The 25,292-nt window shown below is 36.7% G+C and overlaps 1 protein-coding gene across 1 annotated transcript in view; it reads right to left on the bottom strand.

Annotated features, from left to right (window-relative positions):
* PCSK2 (proprotein convertase subtilisin/kexin type 2) overlaps positions 1 to 23,286 on the bottom strand; it is a 294,044-nt gene extending 270,758 nt beyond the window's left edge. Inside the window, exon 1 of the mRNA XM_019626211.1 lies at positions 22,778 to 23,286. Coding sequence (XP_019481756.1) covers positions 22,778 to 22,954 — 177 coding nt within the window. The 5' untranslated portion in view covers positions 22,955 to 23,286. The remainder of the gene's footprint in view (positions 1 to 22,777) is intronic.
* Positions 23,287 to 25,292: the final 2,006 nt, after the last annotated feature.

Here is a 25,292-nt window from a genome sequence, read left to right as displayed (position 1 = left end):
ATAGACACAGACAATAGTTTAGTAGTTACCAGAGGGTAAGGGGTGGGGGTAGTGGTAGATGAGGATAAAAGGGATCAAATATATGGTGATGGAAGGAGAACTGACTCTGGGTGGTGAACACATAATGCGATATATAGATGATGTATTACAGAATTGTACACGTGAAACCTATGTAACTTTACTAACAATTGTCACTTCAATAAACTTTAATTTAAGAAAATATTGATTTAATTACATTATGTATGAGAATAAAACAAATGAAGGAAAACTTAAAAATAAGAATACAAAAAAATATTTAGGAGTATGGTGAAAAAGCAGACCTGGATGTTCTAAAATGAACTAGTATGGTCAGACCAAGTTGGTGTATGTGGCTAATCACTTATAGGAATCTCGTTCAATCTATCCAGTCTGAAAGTCTGGTGCAATGGAGCCAATGGTGCATTGTCTGAACCAGGCCAATAAGAGACAGTGTTCAAATGCTCATCACAAATAGTTAGGAACATAAACATCATGTTTGATCTCCTTTTCATCATGTGTAAAATGAAGGGTTAAACTGTCATTCTACCCTTCCTGCTCTGACAGGTTATAATACCATAATTGTAGTTATCATTTGTAAAAATGTAAATGACTCTAGATAAAGCAGTTAGAATAATTAGCAGGTATAGGTATGTCCCAATATTTTGGTGAAGTAGCAATCTCCAAGTGGTCTGATTAATGTTTAGAAACCATTGTGTATCAAAATGATTAAAACCACATAAATTTAAGTCACCATAAGAATACTTCAAAGGTGACCATAGTGATATTCAGCAATGAAGTATGTAGCACTTTTTCTAGGATGAGTTATCAAACTTAATTGTCAGATATTAACTAATTATAGTTGACATTCATTATTTTTTTCCTATCAATTTTTAAAAATTTAATTATTAGTTTCAGGTGTACAGACACAACATAGTGATTAAATATTTACACTCCTCACAAAGTGATAACCCCACCAAGTCTAATACCCCTCTGACATCTATGTAGCTATTACAATACCATTGACTATATTCCCTATGCTGTACTTTGAAAATATATACATACATATTTACAGTTGATATTCAATATTATTTTATATTAGTATTATGTGTACAGTACAGTGGTTAGGGATTTATATACTCTATGAAGTGATCCCCCATAAGTCCAGTATGCATCTGACACCCTACATAGTTTTTACAACATTACTGTTATTTTCCCCATACTATATTTCACATCCTTATGACTTTTTTGTGACTACCAGTTTGTATTTTCTAATCCCTTCACCTTTACACCCATTCCCCAACCATCTAGCAACCATCAGTTCGTTCTCCGTGAGTCTATTTCTGTTTTGTTTGTTCATTTATTCTGTTGTTTAGATTCCACATATAAGTGAGATAATATAATATTTGTCTTTCTAAGTCTGACTTATTTCACTTAGCATAATATTCCCTAGGTCCATCCATTTTGTTGCAAATGGTAAGATTTTATTCTTTTCTATGACAGAGTACTACTCCACTGTATAAATGTACAACAATTTCTTTATCCAATCATCTGTTGATGGGCATTTCAGTTGTTTTCACATCTTGGTTGTTGTGAATAGCGCTGCAATGAACGTAGGGGTACATATATTTTTTCCAATTAGTGTTTTCAATTTCTTTGGAAAGTACCTAGGAGTGGAATTGCTGAGTCATAAGGTAGTTTTATTTTTACTTATTTGAGGAACTTCAATACTATTTTCCATAGTGACTGCACCTATTTGAAATCCCACAAACAGTGCACAGTGGTTCCCTTTTTGCCATGTTCTCAGCAACATTTGTTGTTTGTTGATTTATTGATGATAGCCATTCTGACAGGAGTGAGGTGATATCTCATTGTAGTTTTCATTTGCATTTCTCTGATGATTAGTGACATTGAACAACTTTTCATATGTCTATTGGCCATCTGTATGTCTTCTTTGGAGAAATGTCTATTCAGGTCTTCTGCCCATTTTTTAAATTGTATTGTTTGTTTTTTGGTGTTGAGATGTAAGAGTTTTTTTTAAAATAAATTTTGGATATTAACCCCTTATCAGGTGTGTCTTTGGCAAATATCTTCTTCCATTCAGTAGGCTGTCTTTTTGTTTTGCTTAATGGTTTCCTTTGCTGTGAAAAAGCATTTTAGTTTGATGTAGATCTATTTGCTTATTGTTTCTTTTGTTTCCCTTGCTCAAGGAGATATACCAGTAAAAGTATTACTAAGGGTAATGTCTGAGAGTTTACTGCCTATACTTTCTTCTAGGGGTGTTATGGTTTTGGATCTTATATTTAAGTCTTCAATCCATTTTAAGTTTATTCTTGTATGTGGTGTAAGAAGGTGGTCCTGTTTAATTTTTTGCTTGTATCTGACCAGCTTTCCCAGTACCATTTATTGAAAAACTTTCTTTACCCCAATGTAAATTCTTGCTTCCTTTGTCATAGATTAAATGACCATATAGGCGTGGATTTATTTCTGGGCTTTCTATTCTGTTCCATTGATCTATGTGTCTGTTTTTATGCCAATACCATGCTGTTTTGACTACCATGGACCTGTAGTATGATTTGATATCAGGTAGCATGATACCCCTAGCTTTGTTATTTATCAGGATTGCTGTGGATATTCAGGGTCTTTTATGGTTGCATATAAGTTTTAGGATTATTTGTTCTAGTTCAGTAAAAAATGCCATTGGTATTTCAATAGGGATTGCATTATATCTACAGGTTGCTTTGGGTAGTACGGACATTTTACCTATATTGTCTTTCCATCCATGAGCATTGTATATGTTTCCATTTGTTTGTGTTTTCTTTAATTTCTCTCTTCAATGTCTTTTAATTTTCTGAGTACAGTTATTTTACTTCCTTGGTTAAGTGTATTCCTAAAAATTGTATTTTTTGAAGCAATTGAAAATGGGATTGTTTTCTCAATTTCTCTTTTAGATAGTTTGTTATTGGTGTATAAAAATGCAACCAATTTCTGAATATTAATTTAGTGTCCTGCTACTTTACTAAGTTCATTTATCAGTTCTAATAGTTTTTTGGTGGAATCTTTGAGGTTCTATCTGTATAGTGTCATGTCATCTGCAAATAATGACAGTTTTAATTCTTCTTGTCCCATTTGGATGCCTTTTATTTATTTTTCTTGTATGACTGCCATGGCTAGGACTTCCAGTACTATGTTGAATAAAAGTGATGAAAGTGGACATCTTTGTCTTATTCCTGATCTTATGGAGAATGATTTTAGCCTTCCCCCAGTGAGTATGACATGCCTTTATTATGTTGAGATATGTTTCCTCTATTCAAACTTTGCTGAGAGTTTTTATTATAAATGGATGCTGGATTTTGTCAAATGCTTTTTGTCCATCTATTGATATGCCCATGTGATTTTTATTTTGTTTATGTGGTGTATCATGTTAATTGATTTGTGAATATTGATTGAAACTTACATACCAGGAATGAATCTCACTTGATCATGGTTTATGATCTTTTCAATGTATTGCTGAATTCTGTTTGCTTATATTTTGTTGAGCATTTTTGCATCTATTTTCATCAGGCATATTGGACTATAGTTGTTTTTTGGGGGTAGGTGGTGGTTTGTGTGTGTGTGTGTGTGTGTGTGTGTGTGTGTGTGTGTGTTTATAATGTCTTTGTCTGGCTTTGGAATCAGGGTAATGGTGGCCTCGTAAAATGAGCTGGGGAGCCTTTCCTTGACTTGGATTTTCTGGAATTGTTTGAGGAGAATTGCTGTTAATTCTTTTTTAAATTTGGTAAAATTCACCTGTAAAGCCATCTGGTCCAGAACTTTTGTTTGTTTGGAGCTTGTTGACTACTGATTCATTTTGTTGGTAGTAATCGGTCTGTTCAAATTTTCTGTTTTTTCTTGATTTAGTCTTGGAAGATTGTATGCTGCAAGAAATTTATCCATTTCTTCCATGTTGTCCAATTGGTTGGTATATAGTTGCTCAAAGTAGTTTCTTAATTATTATTATTATTTTGTATTTTATTATTATTTTGTATTTATTGTCACTTTTTTTCTTTCATTTCTGATTTTATTTATTTGGGTCCTCTCTCTTTTGTTTCTGATGAGTCTGGTTAAAGGTTTGTCAATTTTGCTTATCTTTTAAAAAAAACTAGCTCTTTGTTTTATTGAGCTTTAGAATGTTCTTTTAGTCTCTATTTTGTTTATTTCCACTCTGATATTTATTATTTCCTTCCTTGTACTCACTTTTGGCTTTGCTGTTCTTTTTCCAGCTCCCTTAGGTGTAAAGTGTGACTGTTTATTTGAGATTTTTTTTTGTTTCTTGAGGTAGGCCTGCATTGCTATGAATTTCCCTTTTAAGACTGCTTTCGGTGTGTTCCATAGATTTTGGGTCACTGTGTTTTTATTTATGTTTGTCTTAAGGTATCTTTTGATTTCTTCCTTGATCTCACTGTTCATCCAATTATGATTTAGTAGCTTGTTATTTAGCCTCCATGTGGTTGTGTGTTTTTCAGGTTTTTTTTTCTTGTAATTGATTTTTAGTTTCATTCTATTGTGATCAGAGGAGACACTTGATGTGATTTCAATCTTCTTAAGTTTATTGAGACTTGTTTTGTGGCCTAACATATGGGCTATCTTGGAAAATGTTTCATGTACACTTGAGAAGAATGTATTTCTGCTGCTTTGAGGGGAAATGCTCTAAAAATATCAATTATATTCATCTGGTCTAATGTGGCATTTAAGGTCACTGTCTCCATGTTGATTTTCTGTATAGAATATCTGTCCATTGTTGTCAGTGGGATTCTCGATCCCTTGCACTCTCTCCTCTCCTGGCACTCCTATGATGTGAATGTTGTTGTGCTTGATGTTGTCACAGAGGTCCCTTAAACTATTGTATCTACTTTTTTCTATTATTTCGATTGGGTGTTTTCTGCTGCCTTGTCTTCTAAATCACTGATTTGGTCTTCTACTTTCTCTCACCTGCTGCTGATTCCTTCCAGTATATACTTCATTTCAGTTATTATATACTTTATTTCTGACTGGTTTCTTTTTATGGTTTCTATGTCCTTCTTTATGCTTACTATCTCTTTGTTGAAATTCTCACTAAGTTCCTTAAGCATTCTCATAACCAGTGTTTTAAACTCTGTCTCTGGCATGTTGGTAGACTCCATTTCATTTAGTTCTATTTCTGGAGGTTTCTTCTATTCCTTTATTTGGGACATGTTTCTTTGTTTCCTCATTCTGGCTGCCTCTCTATGTTTGCTTTTATGTATTAGGTAAATCTCCTGTCTCTCAACGTTTGCTGGGTGGCCTTATGTAGTATGTGTGGTCCAATGTAGCATGTAGTCCTACGTGGTTCAATGGTCTTCTGAGCATGTGCTTCAGGAGTGTCCCTTGAGTGTGTTGTGTGTGTTCTCATGTTGTAGTTGAGATTTTGGCACATCAGTGGGTGGGATTGACTCCAAGTCTGACTGACTGAGGATTGGCTACTCCCATAGTGTATGAGCTGCTGTGTGGGAGCTGGCCCCTCAGAGGGGGATTCACCCCCATGGGCTCTTGTGCCTGTCAAGACCCCCATATGGGTATGCCACTTGTGGGGCTAACCAAGTAGTGTTCTGGTTTCTGAAGCTGACCTCTGGGTGTGTTGTTTCTGGTGTCTCTTGGGAAGGGCTTCTGTGTAGAAATTTTTACCCTTGTCTGTGACCTGCCCGTTGCTACATGGTAGGAGCTAAAAGGTCTATGTGGTTGGCTGCTGCCTGTGCTGGATCCAGAGGCATGTGCAGATGGCCTTACTATGAACCAAGGCCAACTGCCATCAGTACTAGGCCTGGGGCAGCTTAGCAAAAAGGTCAGGGTCCCCTAAGCCTGTTGCCATCTGTTGGCTGCCCGTGACCCTCAGTTGTTGAAAGAGCATCCTTAGATGCACAGACCCTGGTGGTTGACCTGGTGTTGAGAGTGCCTTCAGCAATGCAGCACTAGCTGGGTCAGGTGGGGTCCCAGGGAATCATGAGGCATGGCTGGCCGTTTTTACAAAGTTAATGCAGATTCAGTTCCTTCCCCAGTGTGTAGCCTGTGGCCACTTTACAAAACACTTCAGCCAGCCACTGCTCACCTTGAGCTCTTAGATCGTTGAGAGCTACCCAAGAGAGGCTGTGGCATAAGCTGTGGCTTACTGCTCACCACCAGAAGTTCTCCAGGCAGCCATAGGCCATCCACTTTTGTTAAAGTCTTTCACAACTTGTGGGGCAGAACCAGCTGCTCAGTAGCCAAGAGTGCCCTGGGCGATGTAGCTGTAGGTGAACAGGACAGGGTTCCAGGTAGCTATGGGTTGTGGACAGTGGTTTTTATAGAGTTAATAAAGTTTCGGTTGTTGCACTGGTGCCAGACCTGTAACCTCTTAAAAAAAATGTCCTGAGAACACTGCAGCTAGCCACAGCACACCTTAGGTCTGCAGGCCCCTGACAGCCACTCCCGAGTGACTGTTGGTGCAGATTGTGACTCACTGCCCACCACCAAATTTTCCCAGTCTGCTGTAGGCCATCCACTGTTGTGAAAGCCTTCCACAACTTGTGGGGCTGAGCCACTCAGTAACCGAGAGTGACCTGAGCAATGCAGTACTAGCTGTGGGGGTTGGAGACCCAGGGTGTCACCAAGGTAGTGTGCAATGCAGATTTTGCCAGACCAATGCAGTCTCAGATTTGGCCCTTTGGGTCAAATAGAAAAAACATGAGACCTTTTATAAGCTATACATGAGAAAGGCTCCACACAGAGATAATGGCTGTGGTCCCTCCAGCCCTCAACCTGAAGCCACACTACTCAGTCTTTCCCTGTGTGTCTCTGGTACCTCTCGAGTTGCTGCTCCTTCATCAGAGATCAAGTGAGTATTTTCAAACAAGCAAGATTTTGTATGGGCCCTTTAAGAGGTCGTCTGGGTTTCCTCTCACCTTCTGTCTCCCTGGTATGGGCAGACAGTGTCCTCACTGATTTTCACTGCTAGAGGTTGTGGGAACTCCTCTTCCTGGCACAGGACCCTCGGGCTCAGGAGCCCAGTGCGGTGCTGGGAACCCTCCCTCCTCTGGTGGGACCTCCTCTTCTGAGGTATCTCACCCTGTGTTCTACCACTATCTGTGAGTTTTGGGTCAGCCCATTTCAGCCCATCTCTGCCCCTCCTACCAGTCTCAATGTGGCCTTTTATTTATATCCTTAGTTAAAGGGGATGTGTTCAACTAGTCTTCAGATGATTTTGACATTGATTGTTCTATTATTTATTTGTAGCTTTGGTGTGATCCCGGGATGCTGTAGGCATAGCATTTACCTAATTCTCCATCTTGCCCAGGCCATCATTCACTTTTCAATAAAACTCAGCTAACTAAAAAATGAATGAAAATAAACATTAGGGATTGAAGAAGTTCTGGTAAAGAGACTTGTGATGAAATTAGAAGCAATATTAATATATAAGTAATATAAACAATACTGTGAATTATGATAATAAACAGAAGGTTAATATTTTAATGTAACATGATGCAAAAATATTGATATACCTAGCAATAATTGGAATGTGAAAATAAGGGTGGTGAGAGGAAGTGTCAGAATGCTAACTGTCTCATTTTGCAAAGTACATAGTCCATAATTCACTAAAGTTGAAATATATAATTAAATACATGTAAATATATAATTAAATATATATTATCTGTCTACCATTTATATATAAAATAATCATAAACTTCTAAATATTGTACACAATAATTTGTTTCTTAATATTAAGGAGCTCTATTAGAAAATATCTTTATGTGACCAATTTACTCAAAGATTAACAATTTCTTCAGTTTCTTTTCTTTCTGTTAAATTCTATGAATAAATTAGATAATTTAAAATTTTAAATGATTCCAGCTCTGAAAACAATTTATCTGAATATCTCTCATCTCTCTCTTTCTCCATATATACAGAGGGTGCTAAAAAATGTATACACATTTTATGAAAGAAAAACTATTAAAATTGTAATACTCAACATATACCGATAACAAAAGATGAATACAAGTCACGTTTAACTTCTGCAACTACAAGAGGTACTCAAAGTGGTTACCATCAGCATCCAGACACTTCTGATTATGGCAAACTACTGCTTGAGTAATGCTGACCAAAGTGTCCACTTGTATACATTTTTTTGCACCCCTGGTATATATGTATAGTCTTACAGAAATATCTGCAATAAAGTTTACACAATGCTGACGATGATTATTTCTGAGTACTGAGATTGAGGTAATAAAGAAAATGCTTTCTTACAGTGCTTTTTTGTACTACTTGATATTTTAAAAATAATGATAATGTGTAATTTTGACCAAAATAATAAAGTTAGTATATTTTTCATGCGATTAGAGATTCTTAACTTATCTCAGGTTATTTAAGTTGATTATTCCCACTTATCCACAAGTGCTACAATGTGTAGGAATATGCCCTTACATTGAGATGTTTGCCATCCCCCAAGTCAAAGAATTCATGTATTTAGTTTGCTTGTTTATTGGTTTAAATCTCAAAGGAAAGATGATCAATTGTTAAGAAATCTGATACCAACATAAATTAGATAATTTATTCAACAAGTATTCCTTGTAGGCTTAGTTTTGCCAGGCATTGTGTTTACATAGTAAGCAAAATAATGTTATTTCTCTCAGCTTATATTAAAAGTTTGAAACAGTGAGACCCCAAGTATCCCAAGTCAAAGCTATTTTATCTAGTGTTATTACAACAGTTTGCAAATGTTTTAAAATTAAATGATTATCTTGATGTTCTTGATTTTCCCAAATAAACATTTCTATTCATCTCTCACCTTTTTTTATATTTTTTCTACCTTGCTACAAAGTGAGTATTAAATGAATATATTTAGGAAAAAATGGGAGAATTGTATGTTTATGGGAATCACTTATGAAGTTATTTAACTTTATAAATAAAGAGTAACCTTATGATCCTACACTTTTGTTTATGTTCTTGTCAACTTTCCAATGGAGAAACAATCAACATGCTATAACATTCTTAAGTCATTTCATTCTATGTCAAGAAATTACAAGGTTGTGACAATGCTTTACTTTCAACCTCAGAGTTTCTTTTATTTAATTATTCTCATCAGAGGATCTCAGCACATAAGTACATTATACAAAAAATCATGGTCAAATTAGCTTTAGGGTCAAAAACAGTTTGTCAAGAGAGTTTATTATCTTTTACATATACCTCATGTAGAAGCCATTCTGTAATATGCTAAATTACATTTAGGATAGAAGTGTTAACTCAGACATCAATTCTTGGCTCCCTAATTTTTAGTGGATTTTAGCCAGTTAGCTGTAACAAATACATCTTGATAAAGAAGTTCAAACAGTAACTCCTGTTTTTTAACTGCCTTGTTGATTATTTGAATCTCAAACAATATCTCAAAATTCAATACAGGGTATTTTTTGTTGTTGTTGTTGTTGTTGTTGTTGTTTTGGCGATGTATCTAAGCTCAAATGCAAAATGAAGTCATGGGGAAGAAAATGTTTGAACTTCAGGTTTCATGTTTTATTTTTAAGGCCTGATTTTTTTGAGCTGCTACAGCTGAATATAAAATTATTGAAAACTTAACAATAACATCATTCTCTGATGTGCTATAACATTATGATCTACAGTTAATAAGACCTTTTGAGATAGAAATTGATTTCTATATATTCATTCACTTGAGGAAAGAAAAAGATGTGATTTTTTTTCCCTTTATGTACTTTGATCAAGTTTTAACTACAGATTTTATTTTCTCTGCTTAAAGAGATCATTTATTATTCTACTACTGATAATTTCTAATTTGGGAGTTTTAGAGAAATACAGGAGTCTACCAGTCATTGATTTGCTGGTTATTACCTACTCCATTTCCTAGCTAAATTGCTGCTTATAAATAAGTGAAGGCTACAGGCATAGTTTCTTGAAGAGTAGTTCTTCAAATGCCTTCTTTCTGAGCTGATAGCCAAATCACCATCTTGTGACTCAACTGTGTTTATTAGTCAAGAAATATATAATGAGTATCTATTATGAGTAGGGTATATTTGTTGCCAGTGGGAGGAAAGAAAATTGAGTAGATTTTACATTCTTGCTGAAGGAGATAAATCACAAAGACATGAGACATTGGTTGACATTATGAGGTGAAAATATAACAGCTCTCATAAGTATTTAAATTATTATTGTTGTAATTTGGTTTGATTTGGTTGCAATATTTAGAGAGTCACTTCAGCAATTTAAGAAAGGGGATATTTATTGACAGTATATTGGTTTGGGTAATGCTAGTTATTCTAAAGATAAAGTCCCAAATCTCCATTCTGTAATATAATAACACTTTAATTTCTCATTCATGTAAGATACTTTAAGGCAGAAATCAGAAACATGAGCTCCTTTCCTCCTGTGATTCTGCCATCTTTAGCTTTTGGCTCCAAATTTACTGTTCTCAACCCCATCAAACCTCAGAAGAGAGAAGAGAAAAGAGTGTGGAGAATCAACCCATAAGGAGTATTTATTTATCAAACATGAAAGAAGTGCACATCACTTTGGCTTACTTTACATTGGCTAGAATTATCATATGATCACACAGATACAAGATAGATTGAAAATCTGGTCCAAAGACTATGTAGAAGAAATTAGTTTGGTGATTAGCTTTCAGCCTCTGTCACAGATGTATTTTTCTAGGATGTGGAGTTGTAAAGTTATTAGGAACTCGGATAAAATATCGGCATCTCCCATGGCCTGGATGGGCACTCTGATGACAACTAGACTCCGTTCTATACTCTTTAGCAACTAGTAAGTCAAATTTCCTAAGGAAGTATGTATGATTGGTTGAGATAATTACCTTGACCTATAATGAGTTAAATTCACTGAATTATTTGGGCTAGGCCATCTCATGGATCATTACCAACTCATGGATGTGTTGCCATTGGGTTGAGTGTCTATTTCTCACTTAATCAGTTGTACTCCTGAGAAAGTACAACTCACATCACCTTCTTGAGTAAAAAAAAAATGTGGCTAAGCTTTCACCTTATTGTTATTATCACTACCAATAATAAGTGTTTTATTTTATTCAGTTCCACTCTGTTCAGAGCCTTACATGCTGTGTTATTTATTTTTCCCAGCCACTATATTTTTTTAACCATTTCAAATAATAATGAGCTTTGGAAGGATTTTTATAACCTAGCCAAGTTTCCAGCACTGCCTACGTCAAAATCCCATGATTTTAAACTTTCAATGTTACTATTCTGGGTTTTCTTCAGCCATAAGAGAGGCATTGGATATAGCAAGCACTGTGACGGATATGACTAGTGTCAAGGGAAATGAACAGATTGAGTGCAATGGAAGTTCCAAAGAAATAGAGAATATACTGGTCTAGGTCAACCAAAGGAGGATTGAGAGATGAGCTTGGACTGGACCCAAAGCATAATGTATTGGTTGGGCCCAAAAGAAATTCATGGCAGCCATGTTGATGAACAAAGTTTTGGGCTATTTTCCCATGACCTTCATGGTATCAGACCTTGTAGTTCCAAAGAAACTCTTTTAATGTCTTCTTAGACAGGAATCCTTTGGAAATACTTAGAATCAAATCTATATCTTATACATATAAATGTATTGGCAATCTGGAAGACAGAATAATGGAAATCACTCAATCAGAACAGCAAAAATAAAAAAATAATTTTAAAGAAATCAACAAGGTTAATTTAAATGATCTCTAGGGAACATCAAGAGTAATAACATTCACACTATAGGAGTATCAGAAAAAGAACTGAGAGAGAAATGTGCAGAAAATTTATTTGAAGAAAAGATGTCTGAAAACTTCTATACCTGTGCAAAGGAAACAGACATCTGGGTCCAAGAAGCACAGAGACCCAAATGAGATGAACCAAAAGAGATCCACACTGAGATATATTACAATTAAAATGGCAAAAGTTAAAGAGATAATATTGAGGGCAGCATGAGAAAAACAACTAGTCACATACAAGGGAAACTCCATAAGGCTATCTGTGGAATTCTCAACAGAAACTTTGCAGGCCAGAAGAGAGTGACAGTATTTATTTAGAATGTTAGAAGGAATGAACTTAAAACTGAGAATACTCTACTTTGCAAGGTTATCATTCAGAATTGAAGGAGAGATAAAGTTTTCCAGAAAAAAAGCACTAAAACAGTTCATCATCATTAAACTGGCTTTACAAGAAATGTTAAAGTGTATTTTATAAGTGGAAAATAAAAAAACAAAACCATAAATAAGAAAATATATGAAAGAAAAAAATCTCATAAGTAAAGGCAAATAAATGGTAAAGACAGTAGATCAGTCACCTAAAAAACAATTATGAAAGCTGAAAGATAAAAGTGGAAAAATGACCTATAATCACAGTAAGTAGTTAGAGGGTACACAAAATAAAAAGATCTAAAATATGACATAAATTTTTGGAGATAGAAATAAAAATGTAGTGCATTTAGTATGCATCCAAATTTAAATGCATATAAGCTTAAACTAGATTACATATATACATACACACACGCATACACTAGGGGAGCCAAAAAATGTAAACACATGACGTATTCATCTTTTGTTATTGATATATATTGAATATTACAATTTTAATACAGTTTTTTCCTTTCTTAAAATGTGTATACATTTTTTGTCACCCTGTGTGTGTGTGTGTGTGTACACACATTTACACACACATACCTCATGGTAGCCACAAACCAAAAACCTGTAAAAGGTACACAAACAATAAAGAGAAAGGAACCCAAACATCATGTTACAAAACCCCAGCAAAACCCAGCATATCACAGGGAAGAAACCAAAGGTAAAAGAAAAGAACAGAGAAGAACTACAAAAATAACAAACAAACAAACAAAAACAATTAACATAATGGCAATAAGTACATAACTTGAAATAATTACTATAAATGTAAATGGAGTAAATGGTCCAATCAAAAGACATAGCGTGGCTACATGGATTAAAAACAAAGCAAAACAAAACAAAATCATTAAGATTCACAAGATTCACCTATATGCTGCTTGCAAGAGACCAATGTCAGATTGAAAAATACAATGAGACTGGACATTAAAGGATGGAAAAAGATATTTCATGCAAATAAAAATGAAAAGAAAGATGGGGTAGCAATATTCATATCAGACAAAATAGACTTTAAAACAAAGTCTGTAAAAAGAGACAAGGAAGAGCATTGCATAATGATAATGGGGTCAAGCAAGGGAAGATATAACACTCATAAATATTTATGCACCCAACAGAGAAGCACCTAAATATATAAAGCAAATATTAATGAGCATTAAAGTAGAAATTGTCAGTAATACAATAATAGTAGGGGACTTTGATATCAACATATATCAATGGATAGATTATTTAGACCAGAAATTAATACAGAAACACTGGCCTTAATGACACATTAGAAAAACTGACTTAATAGATATAGTATACAGAATGTTTTATCTCCAAACTGTAAAATACACATTCTTTTCAAGGACATACAAAACATTCTCCAGTATAGATCATATTTTAGGCTGCAAAACAAGTCTCAATAAATTAAAAAAGATTGAAGTCACATTAAGCATCTTTTCTGACTACAAGAGTATAAAAGTAAAAATCAACTACAAGAAGAAAACTATAAAAAAACCCACAAACACATGGAGACTAAACAACAAGCTACTAAACAACCAATGGGTAAACAAAACATCAAGATAAAATTTTTTAAAAATTGAGACAAATGAAAATGGAAATGCAGATTTCCAAAATTTATGGGATGCAACAAAGACAGACCTCAGAGGAAAGTTCATAGCAATATAGGCTTGCCTCAAGAAACAAGAAAAATCCCACATAAAGAATTTAACTTTACAACTAAAGGAACTAGAAAAAAAAAGAATAAACAAAGTCCAAAGTTAGTAGAAGGAAGAAAATAATAAAGATAACAGCAGAGATAAGTTAAATACAGACTACAAAAAGCAACAGGAAAAATCAATGAAACCAAGAGCTGGTTCTTTGAAAAAATAAGCAAAATTGATAAATCTTCAGCCGGATTCATCAACAAAAACAAGAGAGGCCCCAAATAAATAAAATCAGAAACAGAAGAGAAGTTACAACTGACACCACAGAAATACAAAGGACCTATGAGACACACAGCATACAAACAATTATATACCAAGCAATTGGCCAACTTAGAAGAAATGGCCAACTTAGAACACACAAACTTCCAAGACTAAATAGGAAAAAACAGACCAATCTGAACAGACCAATTGTTAGTAGTGAAATTGGATCAGTAATAAAAAATCTCCCAACAGACAAAAGTCCAGGACCATGGATTCACAGGTGAATTCTAACAAATATGTAAAAATCAATTAAGTATCCTTCTCAAACCATTCCAAAAAAATTGAAGAGGAAGGAACACTTCCAAACTTATTTTATGAAGCTAGTATTACCCTGACACCAAAAGCAAATACTATGAAAAAATGAATAAAAGAAAACTACATGCTAATAACTGATAAACATAAATGTAAATATTTTCAACAAAATATAAGCAAACCAAATTCAACAATACATTAAACGGATCATACATTATGATTAAGTGGGATTTATTCCAGGGAGGCAAGGATGGTTCAATGCCTGCAAATCAATCAACATCACATTAACAAAACAAAGGATGAAAATTATTAGATCACCACAATAGATGCAGAAAAAGCATTGACAAAATTCAGCATCCATTTATGATAAAAACTATTAATAAAGTAGGTATAAAGGGATCATAACTCATTATTAACAAAGGCTGTTTCTGACAAACCCATAGCTAACATCATGCTCAATGATGAAAAATTTTCAGCCTTTCTAAGATCAAGAACAAGAAAAGAATGGCCTCTCACCACTTTATTCAACATAGTATTGAAAGTCCTAGCCACAGCAATCAGACAAGAATGGGAAGTACAAGACGTCCAAATTGGGAAAAAAAAAGAAGTCAAACTGTCACTGTTTGCAGATGACATAATACTACATACAGAAAACCCTATAGACTCCACCAAAAATCTTTGAAGTAATAAATAAATTCAGTAAAGTTGCAGGTTACAAATTCAATATAGAGACATTTGCCCCATTTCTGTACACTAATAACAAACTATGAGAAAGAGAATTTTTGTAAAATGCCAGTTATAATTGTATCAAAAATTACAAAATACCTAGGAATAAATTTAACAAAGGAGGTGAAAGATCTATATTCTGAAATCTATAAGATACTGATGAAAGAAATTAAAGATGACACAAATAAAGTGCAGGATACACCATGTTCACAAATTGGAAGGATTAGTATTGTTAAAATGACCATACTACCCAAAGTAATCTGCAGGTTCAATGCAATCTCTATCAAAATTCCAATAGCTTTTCACAGTACTAAAACAAATAATTCTAAAATTTGTAGGTAAGCACAAAAGACCCCAAATACATAAAGCAATCTTGAGAAAAAAGAACAAAGTTGGAAGTTTCATGTTTCCTGATTTCAAACTATGCTACAAAGCTATAGAAATCGAAGCAATACAGCACTTGAACAAAAATGGATCATTGGAACAGGATAGAGAGCCCAGAAGTAAACCCACACTCACATGGTCAATTAACCTACGACAAAAGAGGCAACAACATGCAGTGGGCAAAAAACAGTCTCTTCAATAAATGATATTAGGTAAACTAGACAGATACATGCAAAAAAATTAAACTAGACAACTTTCTTATATAATATTAAAGAATACACTCGAAATGTATTGAAGTCCTAAAATAACTGTAAGACTTGAAACAATAAAATTCCTACAAGAAAACATAGGAAGCAAACTCTTGGATATTTAGTCTTAGCAATATTTTCTCTTGGATATGTCTCCTTGGGTCAGGACAAAAAAAAATAAAAAATAGGACTATATCAAACTGAAAAACTTTTTCATGTAGAGGAAAATCATCAACAGAATGAAAAGACAAACTACTGAATAGGAGAAGATAATTTTAAATGATATATGCAACAAGGGGTTAATATCCAAACTGTATAAAGAACTCATATAACTCAATAGCAAAACCCCCAAACAATCTGATTAAAAAATAAGCAGAAAGCCTGAATAGACATTTCTCCAAGGAAGACGCAGATATCCAACAGACACATGAAAAGATGCTCAACATCATTAATAATCAGGGAAATACAAATCAAAACCATACCTTTCAGAATGGCTATTATAAAAAAGTCAACAAATAACGAGTGTTGCTAAAGGTGGGGAGAAAAGGAACCCCTGTGAACTGTTAGTGGGATTGTAAATTGGTGCAGCCACTGTGGAAAACAGTATAGAGATTCCTCAAAAATTTAAACATAGAACTACTATTTGAGCCAGCATTTTCTCTTCTGGGTATTTATTCAAAGAAAATGAAAACATGAATTTCAAAAGATATATACATCCCTATGTTCATCACAGCATTATTTAAAACAGTCAAGATACTGAAGCCACCGAGGTGACTATCAATAGATGAATGAATAAAGAATATATATATATATATATATATATATATATATATCTGCAATGGAATATTAGGGAACCATAAAAAAGAAAAAAATCTTGTCATTTGTGACGACCTGGATGGGCCTAGAGGGTATAAAGCTAAGTGCAATAAGTCAGACAGAGAAAGACAGATACCATATAATTTCACTTATATGTGGAATCTAAAACAAAACAAAACAAATGAACAAACAAAACAAAACAGAAAAAGACTCATAAAGAAAAAAAACTGATGGTTGCCAGATGGGAGGAGTTTAGGAGGTATGTGAAAAAGATTAAGAGGTACACCTTTCAGTTATATTAAATTAATAAGCCATGGGGATGTAATGTACAGCATAAGGAATTTAGTCAATAATATTGTAATAGCTATGTATGGTGACAGATGGTTATTAGACTTATCTAGGTGATCACTTCATATAAATGTCAAATCATTATGTTGTATACCTGAAACTAATATAATGTTGTATTTGAAGTATATTTTATTAGAGAAAGGCTAATAATAAATATTTAAAATACATATATTGGACATCAGATTCCTATTCATAATAGGTAAAGAACTACTAGAAACCAAAATTAAGACAGATAACTCATAAGAAAAACTTTTTAGGGCAAATAGTTGAACAAATACTGTATAAAAAAAGAATATCCAAATAACCAATAAGCATATCAAGAGGCATTCAGCTTCAATTGAGCATCTGGAAAATGCAAGTTAAAATCACCATGAGACATAACTACACATCCACCAAAATAACTAAAAGGAAAAAAGTATAAAATATCAAATATCAGTGAGAATGTGGAGCAATTGGAATCCCCACACACTGCTGGTGGGAATGGGAATTGCTGTAACTACTTTGTAAAACTGTTTGTCAGTTTGTCTATGGTAGGCAGAATTCTGAAATAGCCTCCTAGATTTCCTCACCCTGGTGTACATGCCCTGTAAAATCCCCTCCCCTTGAGTGTGGGCAGGACTGTGAATATGATGGATTTCACTTCTGAGATTAGATTACATTATATGACAGAGATGAAGAGATTTGTCAGATATAGTTAAGGTCCCAAATCAGTTCAATTTAGTTAATCAAAAAATCAAGAGAAATTATGTTGCGTATGGCTGACCTAATAAGGTTAACTCTAAGTAGGAAGTGGGCCTTTCCTGAAGGAAGGGATTTGAAGGGGTAGGGTGTGAGAAGGTCTATTGAGGGGGTCATGTGGCAAAGTCCTGAAAGAAGCCTCCAGAAGCTAAGAGTGGTCCTGGTCCAGTAGCCACCAACAAAATGAAGACTCCTTTAACGACAAAGAGCTAAGTTCTAACAACCTGAATATGCTTGGAAGTGGATTTCCCGTTAGTTATACCTCTAGATGAAGACACAGCTGGTCAACATCTTGATTTTAGCCTATCAGGGCTAGAGCCGAAGTCCCAGCTAAAATGTGTCAGTCTCCTTATCCATGAAAACTATGAAATAACAAATTTGTGTGGTTTTAGGCCACTACATTTATTAGTTTTATTTTATTTATTTATTTTTTTTAGCTGAGCCATCCTGCTACCTGTTGGCAGCTCAGCAGCAGCTCATTGGCAGCTCAGCGGCAGCTTACCTCGGGCTGGGAATCCAACCGCTGTTGTTCAGAGCTCAAAGTCTTGAGCGAGTTCTTAACCAACTGAGCCACTCAGCCGGCCCATTAGGGCACTACATTTCTAGTAATTTGTTACACAGCAATAGAACTGATACAGTCTCATAAAGTTAAATGTATGCCTGCTCCTTGATTCAACAATTCTATTCCTTGGGATGATCCCAACAGAAAGGCATATGTGTTCACCAACATCCATATACCACAATATGCGCAGAAGCAATATTTATAATAGCCTAAAACTAAAAACTATGAGCAAGAGGAAGACTTATCGGATGCTGATATATTTTATTTCTTGATTTGGGTGCTTGTTACACATATGTGCCCAGTTGAGGAAAATGTGTTAAGCTGTGCTTTTTCATAAATTATTTTATGCTTCAATAAAATTAAAATAACCAAAATTTTATTTCATTACATAAGAGCACAATTATTACTAGGTTTAAAACATTTTGAACTGTCACACATTTTAAAGTTCTTACATGATTTTACAAGTGTAATCACCCTAACTTCAGTCCCACATGGATAAAAATAAAAACATACCACAGCAAAACAAAAACACCCAATTGTCAGTTTGTATTTTTACCTTAATTCTTACCTGATTTTTAACTAACCCTCAACACATGCTTTAGCAAATAATTTTTGTTTTCTTTTTTCAAGGGAATTAAAATAAGTACTGTATTGAGAATTTTTTTTCAGGTTTTTTATTTTTATTAAATGTATTGGGGTGACATTGGTTAGTAAAATTACATAGGTTGCAAATGTACATTTCTATAATACACCAACTATATATTGCATTGTGTGCTCACCACCCAGAGTCAGTATTGAGAATTTTAAGGCACTCTTTGAAATAACATTTGTTATAATTGTAAATTCACTCACTCTCCTAGATATATGCATCTGCTTTGATAAACATACATCTTTGGGCCAAGTCATAATAAAATATAAAACTTTAGTCTCAATACACCTTTCTGAGGGTAAAGTTACTTCATTTTAGAGAGGAAATATTGTTTGCTTATGGTCTTTTAAGGGTTAGGCAGAATTATCAACAAATATTATTGAATATCTCATATACAGGCTACCATACTAAATATAGAAACCGTAAAAAGACATAGTATATTGTTTCTCCACTTGGAAGATTTACAATCTACCAGAAGAAATACATACTCATACACATTAGTTAATGATATAGGTACCTATGTTAATACTAAATAAAATTAGGAAGAAAAAAGTAGTAAAAAAGGAAAGGAAAAGAAAAATATCAGAACTCAAAAATGGTGCCCCAAGGGCAGAGCACTTGGCAGTAAAGAAAGGCTTTCTGGAGGCAGCATGAGAGAAAAACAAAATTACTTTTGGTAAAGCAAATTCGTTTTTAAATTTGAGGTTTTTTTCACTTTCCAAGTATCAGCAGTTACTTAACTTCTTAAAGCTTTAAGTTTTTTTCTGAGAATTAGGGCTGGTGCCAATAATTTCTACCTTACAGGTTGTGAGGTTGGGTGAGATAACTTAGTAAAAGAACATGTTCCTCTAGTGTGCATATCTGACTCTTCTTTTGGATAAATAAATAATTACTGAGAATCTTTGGTGTCTGACACTGAGCATAGGAGAGGGTGGGGCAGTAGAGAGTTGGGAAGTATGCATATGCTAAGCATTAGAGAGAGAAAAAAGAAGGAGTTATTAGAGGTTAAATGAAAAATGAATAGCAAATGTTGACAAAAGTACAGTACAGCATGATGAAAATAAAGCAGGACAGTGTTTGGGAAACTTGAAATAATAAGTAAGATTAAGAAAGATTTCTTATGGGCTGGCAAACCCAGTAATATGCTGGCCTGGTGAGGAAACCAGAAATATAGAAGCTGCCCCCGAGTATTTACCTTTTAAGTAGAAAGGCAATACACCAATATTTACATATGTATATGAAATGACTGAAGGACAAGTGATAGCTGTACTAGCATGTGTTGTGCAGGCTTTGCTTTTTTGTCCCAAAGGAATTTTGGAGAGGAAATAGTTCACTGTGGTCGACAGTTATCAGGAACTCAGTCTTGAAGGATGGGTGGGACATGGATCCAAAGAAGAAAAAGAGAGTTTATTCTAGACAAGTGGAGCATCAAGCAAAGATTCATCTGACAGAAATATCTTGCCATAGACTGATTTTTACTTAAACATGTATCAAAGCAAAATCATCTGGATAAGAGATATTACTTCTGAGAGGTTATGGAGAGGTAAGGAGAGAGGTGGCAAGGTAAAAGCCTATTTCTCCTAGATAGGAATTGCAGGTTTGAGGTTGTGGGGGGAAAACAAGTGGGCTTCTCTCCAAGAAAGAATGAGGGAGAAAGAGATGTAGGTATCTGATTTTACCCCAAAGTATGAGTTCCTTGAGATTTTAAGGTAAATGTATTGAGATAATTCAAACTCACTTGCTTGAATTCCATCATCAAAACTTGTAAATCTCTCATTAAGTTGTTTACCTCTATACAAGAAAAGTAACCCTCTTGGACAATTTGTAAATTAAGCCATTATCAGTCTCAGCTACATTTAGATTTGATTAAGTTTCTAAGATCAGATCCTAGTGACATATTTTCAAAAGAAGTAAAGAGGAGATAGCAATGTCTGCCTACACTATGATAGTAATATCTGCCTACACTATTAAAAAGTGCATGGTAGGGTGAGAGAGTAACATCTATTTGTGCATCAACTGCAGTCCTTTTTACTCAAGAACCAAAGGCCCTTTCTCAGCATACCCCAAAGCCCAGCATATCCTGCAGAACACTTAACTTGGTTTGGTAAGTACTGGAATGAAAGCATGCGTTCATCTCTGAAAGATCTGGGCTTAAATCCTTGGTTGTTTTTGCCTTGGGCCTTATAGAGCCAATTTACTTATATAGGCTTAATAATAATAGTAGCTTTCTAATAGTTGCTGAGAATATAAATAAGAATGTATGTAAAGACTCCAGCACATAATAGTGCCCTATAACTCTCAGCTAATAATAATCACAGTTATATTTATGCTTTCTGGGTCCTGGATCTTGCCAAGTTTTGGGAGGGAGGTGGGAAGGAAGGAGGGTCTACTTGCTTATTGTGTTGGTGGCACTCTTGAAACAGTCCCCAGGCCGTGGGCCAGAAGGACAGCGGGCTGCTCCCTCAGCTGGCGTCCTCTTTCCCCTGCTCCACCCCCGCTTCCCGGGAGCAACAAGTTCCCTTCTGCAAGACCCGCCAGAGCGCCACTGACAGACCCGGCGCCTCCTCCCAGACCGCTAACAAAGTCGCTGTCAAACCCACCTGGGGTCGAAATCCAGGCTGCCAACGCCCTACGGAGGCGGGAGAGCCCGCAGTATGTGAAGGAACCCTCGCCGCGGCTGGGAGGGAGGTAGGAGGCGTGGGAAGTCGGGACAGAGAGACTGATGGGAGTCCCAGCTCGCGCTGCCCTTGAGAGGCAAAAGAAAGCTCCTACCCCTCATCTTAAGCCTCATTCCAGGGGTCAGGAGGAAGGAGATGGGGCCTGGAATCCCACAGACCTTCAGCGGGCCCTCTGGCTGCCAAATCGCATCTCTATGTCCTCCAGGTTCCCCTCGCCTCGGTTTCTTCTTGCACCCTCACTGTATTCCACCCCTCGCCAGGTCGCCTGAGAACACTTGAGATCCCTGACACGGTATTTCTCAGGAAGAGCAAGTAGGTCAGCTGAAGCTCCTACCAGTGTTCTCCTTTCCCTTGCTGTCACAGAATGGGTACCCTAGACTCTCCAAAGGAGTCCAGAGGCATCTTAGGTTGGGAGCCTCACCCAGCTGCCCAAAAGATTGAACTCTGGAAACTTCTTAGAATGGGGATCCCCCGCATCCTCCTGGGAAAGCCAAGCTGGCCGCCCACATACCAGGAGAGACACCCTGACTTCTCCGCAGGGAACTCCCCTCAAAACCTGCCTGTCCAGCTTCTATAGCTGTGCGTGGAGAACTTGAGAGCTAAAGAGGAGTACGCTCCGGGGTGAGCTGTGGTGGACGCGGGTGAGGGCGATAAATTTTGCCCCGATTTTAGAAAAAAAAAAACAGTTCAGGTCTCCAAGTCTTCTGGGGCCAGGGAGCTGCTTTCCATGGAAAAAAGTAGGGACCGAAGTCACTGGAAGAGAAGTACTCCTGGGCGCGGGGTCCGAAAAGCACGGAGATGAATAACAATGCCCCAAGCTTCTAGCCCTATCCGTCAGAAACTACTCTTTCTCAGGAGATGGGAGAGGAGCATACATCCCTGACAAGACAACCAACGCAAACCCAGATGTTCAACACTTCATCCTCCCATCCCCAGGCAGCCTTGAGAACTTGGTACCTCGGACAGCAGCCTGGGCGCACGGCATTGTTTGAAATGTGTTATCCTATTTTCGCCACCAAGTCAAAGAGCAATAAATTATTTTTTATGACCTTACTAGTACAATTTGAAGGGCATTTTAATTACATAACCCGTGAAAGGTCCCTGGAGGCAATGTCGTGTTAAAGAACCGAAGGCAGAATGTCTGCATCGCTTAAGAAAGAGCTAAAACTTGCAAATCTGCAATGAGATTGCGCAGGGCTGTCTCCGTTTTGAAACAACATGCGAAATGCAAGAGAGATCTTACCTTTCGGACTCCAAAGCCGTGTTCTGCTGCAACTTGGCGAGCTTCTTCCTCTCCTCCTTTATTCAACTCCACAAGAAAATGATTCGTGAAGACCGGTCTCTCGGCACATGCAAAAACCATGACACAGAAGAGGAGCCCGGAGGCCGCCTTCCACTGGGAGACACAGCCACCTTTCATCTTTCTTTAGGAGTGAAAAGTGGTGCTAGGAGGCGCGCACACTGACGGAGCAGGGGACCCGGAGGGAAGGTGCAAATAAAAAATATATATGTAGTTTTTTGTTTGTTTGTTTGTTTTAAAGAAATCTTTGTGTAGAGAGATTGATTAGGGGTTTGGAATGCAGCAAATCAATGCGTGTTCTCCAGCATCTGGCTGGAGGGGGAGCCGTGAGGTCAGGAGGCCCGCTCGCTGGCAGAGGTGCGAATGTGGGGAGCTCTGTGTATCTGAGAGAAAGAGCAAGTGTATGTCTGTGCTTGATGCTAAATCTGCATTTTCAGCTCCTCCTCAGCTCCAATTCCACTGGGTCGGGAGGAGAGCACCAGCCTGGGTGACGTCCGCTCGCCAGCAGCCAATGAAGGACGGAAAAGCGACGGGCCCCGCCCTGGGAGTCCGCGCCCCCGCCCCTTTCAGCACCCCGGAGAGCTCCTCTATCTCTCCACCCGGGCCCGCCTTGCTCCCAGGAAAATCCCCCCAGCTGTAATCTGGTCGGCGGCGCCTGAGTGATGTCATTGTTTGTGGAAAGCCGTAAGGCTCTGGAAAGGGAATTACGATGTGTGCCGCTCTCTGAAGCCCTGAGGGGAGCTGGGGTACTGGCCTCTGATCATTCCTCTTCCCTTCTTATTTTCCCCTGCAAAACACTCTCTCCATCTCTCTCTCTCTCTCTCTCTCTCTCTCTCTCTCTCTCTCACACACACACACACACACACACACACACACACACACACACACACAAACACACACACACTCTCCTGGCATACTTGCCTCCCCTTCTCTCAATAACAAAGCATATATTAACCCTCCTCTGGCCACTTTGGAATAACATTTGCTCCCCTTTCTGGCACTGGGAGGGTTGGGGAAAGCAACCTTCTAGGGGTGACTCATGGGAGAGAGAGAGTGCGGGAACGAGCTATTTCATTTTATTTTAATTATTTTGGTAGGCTACGGGCAGGTCTGGAACTAAGCACCTGGGAAGCCTACCAGGAGATCAAGCTTGCCCCTACCAGCAATTGTGATTGAACGAGACTCCTCCAGGAGCCTGAGCTGCTCTGCAGAGACAGACATCAAGACAGCTGAGGACTGATTGACATGCCTGCAAGTGCATTCTCAGATTTAGGGACATTGGTTGCCCAAGGACAGTGAGGGTGTGCGTTTGGAAAGATATAGCCACCAATCCCAGGCGCTGGGCCAAGACTCCATTTGAGCATCCTCAGCTAATTCAGGCAGAGTGGCAGGGGGACAGCTAAGTTATCCAATTAAGAATCATGTACTAACACTCTATTAACTGCTTACAACCGACTTCTTTCTGCCTGAAAGAAAGCAGGGACACGGTGTCTGCAACAAAATGAGGGAGTATTGTTTTAAAGCAGTTCAAATATTGTTGAGTTACAGAGCATGTACACTGATCTCGATTATTTGCTTAGCTGCAAAGTTCAAAATCCTGACTTACTTGGGTAAGAGGTAAAAGACCTTTTCCCTACAGGTTTGAGAGAGAGAGAGAGAGAGAGAGAGAGAGAGAGAGAGAGAGAGAGAGAGAGAGATTATAATATTGACACATTGCACATACATACACACACATATCAATCTATCTATATTTACAGCTAGCTATATTTACAGACTTCCCCTTTTCATTTTAGCATGAAGTCAGAACCTATAAAAAATACACTATTGGTAGAAATGAATATACATTTAATGTCATGGGACACATTGTCTTCAGAATAGATCTCTATGCTGACATAGTTGGCTCCCCTAGAGATATTTCAAGCATTGCCAAATAAAAATATAGGCATTATTGAAGGTTTTGATTAAACCATAAGAAATCTATATGCTATTATTATTATTATTATTATTATTATTAACTGGTACTAGTACTTGAATTACTTTAAGCAAAACTAAGTGAGGTGCTGAGAAGGTGCTAAGACATAGGTTAAAGATGAAAGGGGCCATAGTAGAGACAAGGTTTCTGCAAAAGTATTAATAAAAGGGAACAAAGCTACTCAGTTATTCAACTTTTTACATCTCAGAGGCTCATTTCTGTTGAGATTTTTTGTATTACCTTATCTTACTCTACAGCTTACCCCTCACAGTCCATCTGTTTGATTTTAACACAAGGTTTTCTTATGCAGAGATCTTCAACTCTTCTTATCTATCTTTTCCTTATATTTTATCCATATTTTGAATCAAAGTATAAGGCTGGTATGAAGAACTTCCAAACTGTTGTTCTTACCCTGTATTGTTATTTAAGAAAAAGGGCACCAAATGTGAAAATTACATTAGATGGATTCACAATCATGGAGAATAT

This window comes from Hipposideros armiger, unplaced genomic scaffold (assembly GCF_001890085.2).
Source record: "Hipposideros armiger isolate ML-2016 unplaced genomic scaffold, ASM189008v1 scaffold_663, whole genome shotgun sequence".
NCBI lineage: Eukaryota > Metazoa > Chordata > Mammalia > Chiroptera > Hipposideridae > Hipposideros > Hipposideros armiger.
This window is presented reverse-complemented; position numbering and strand designations above follow the sequence as displayed.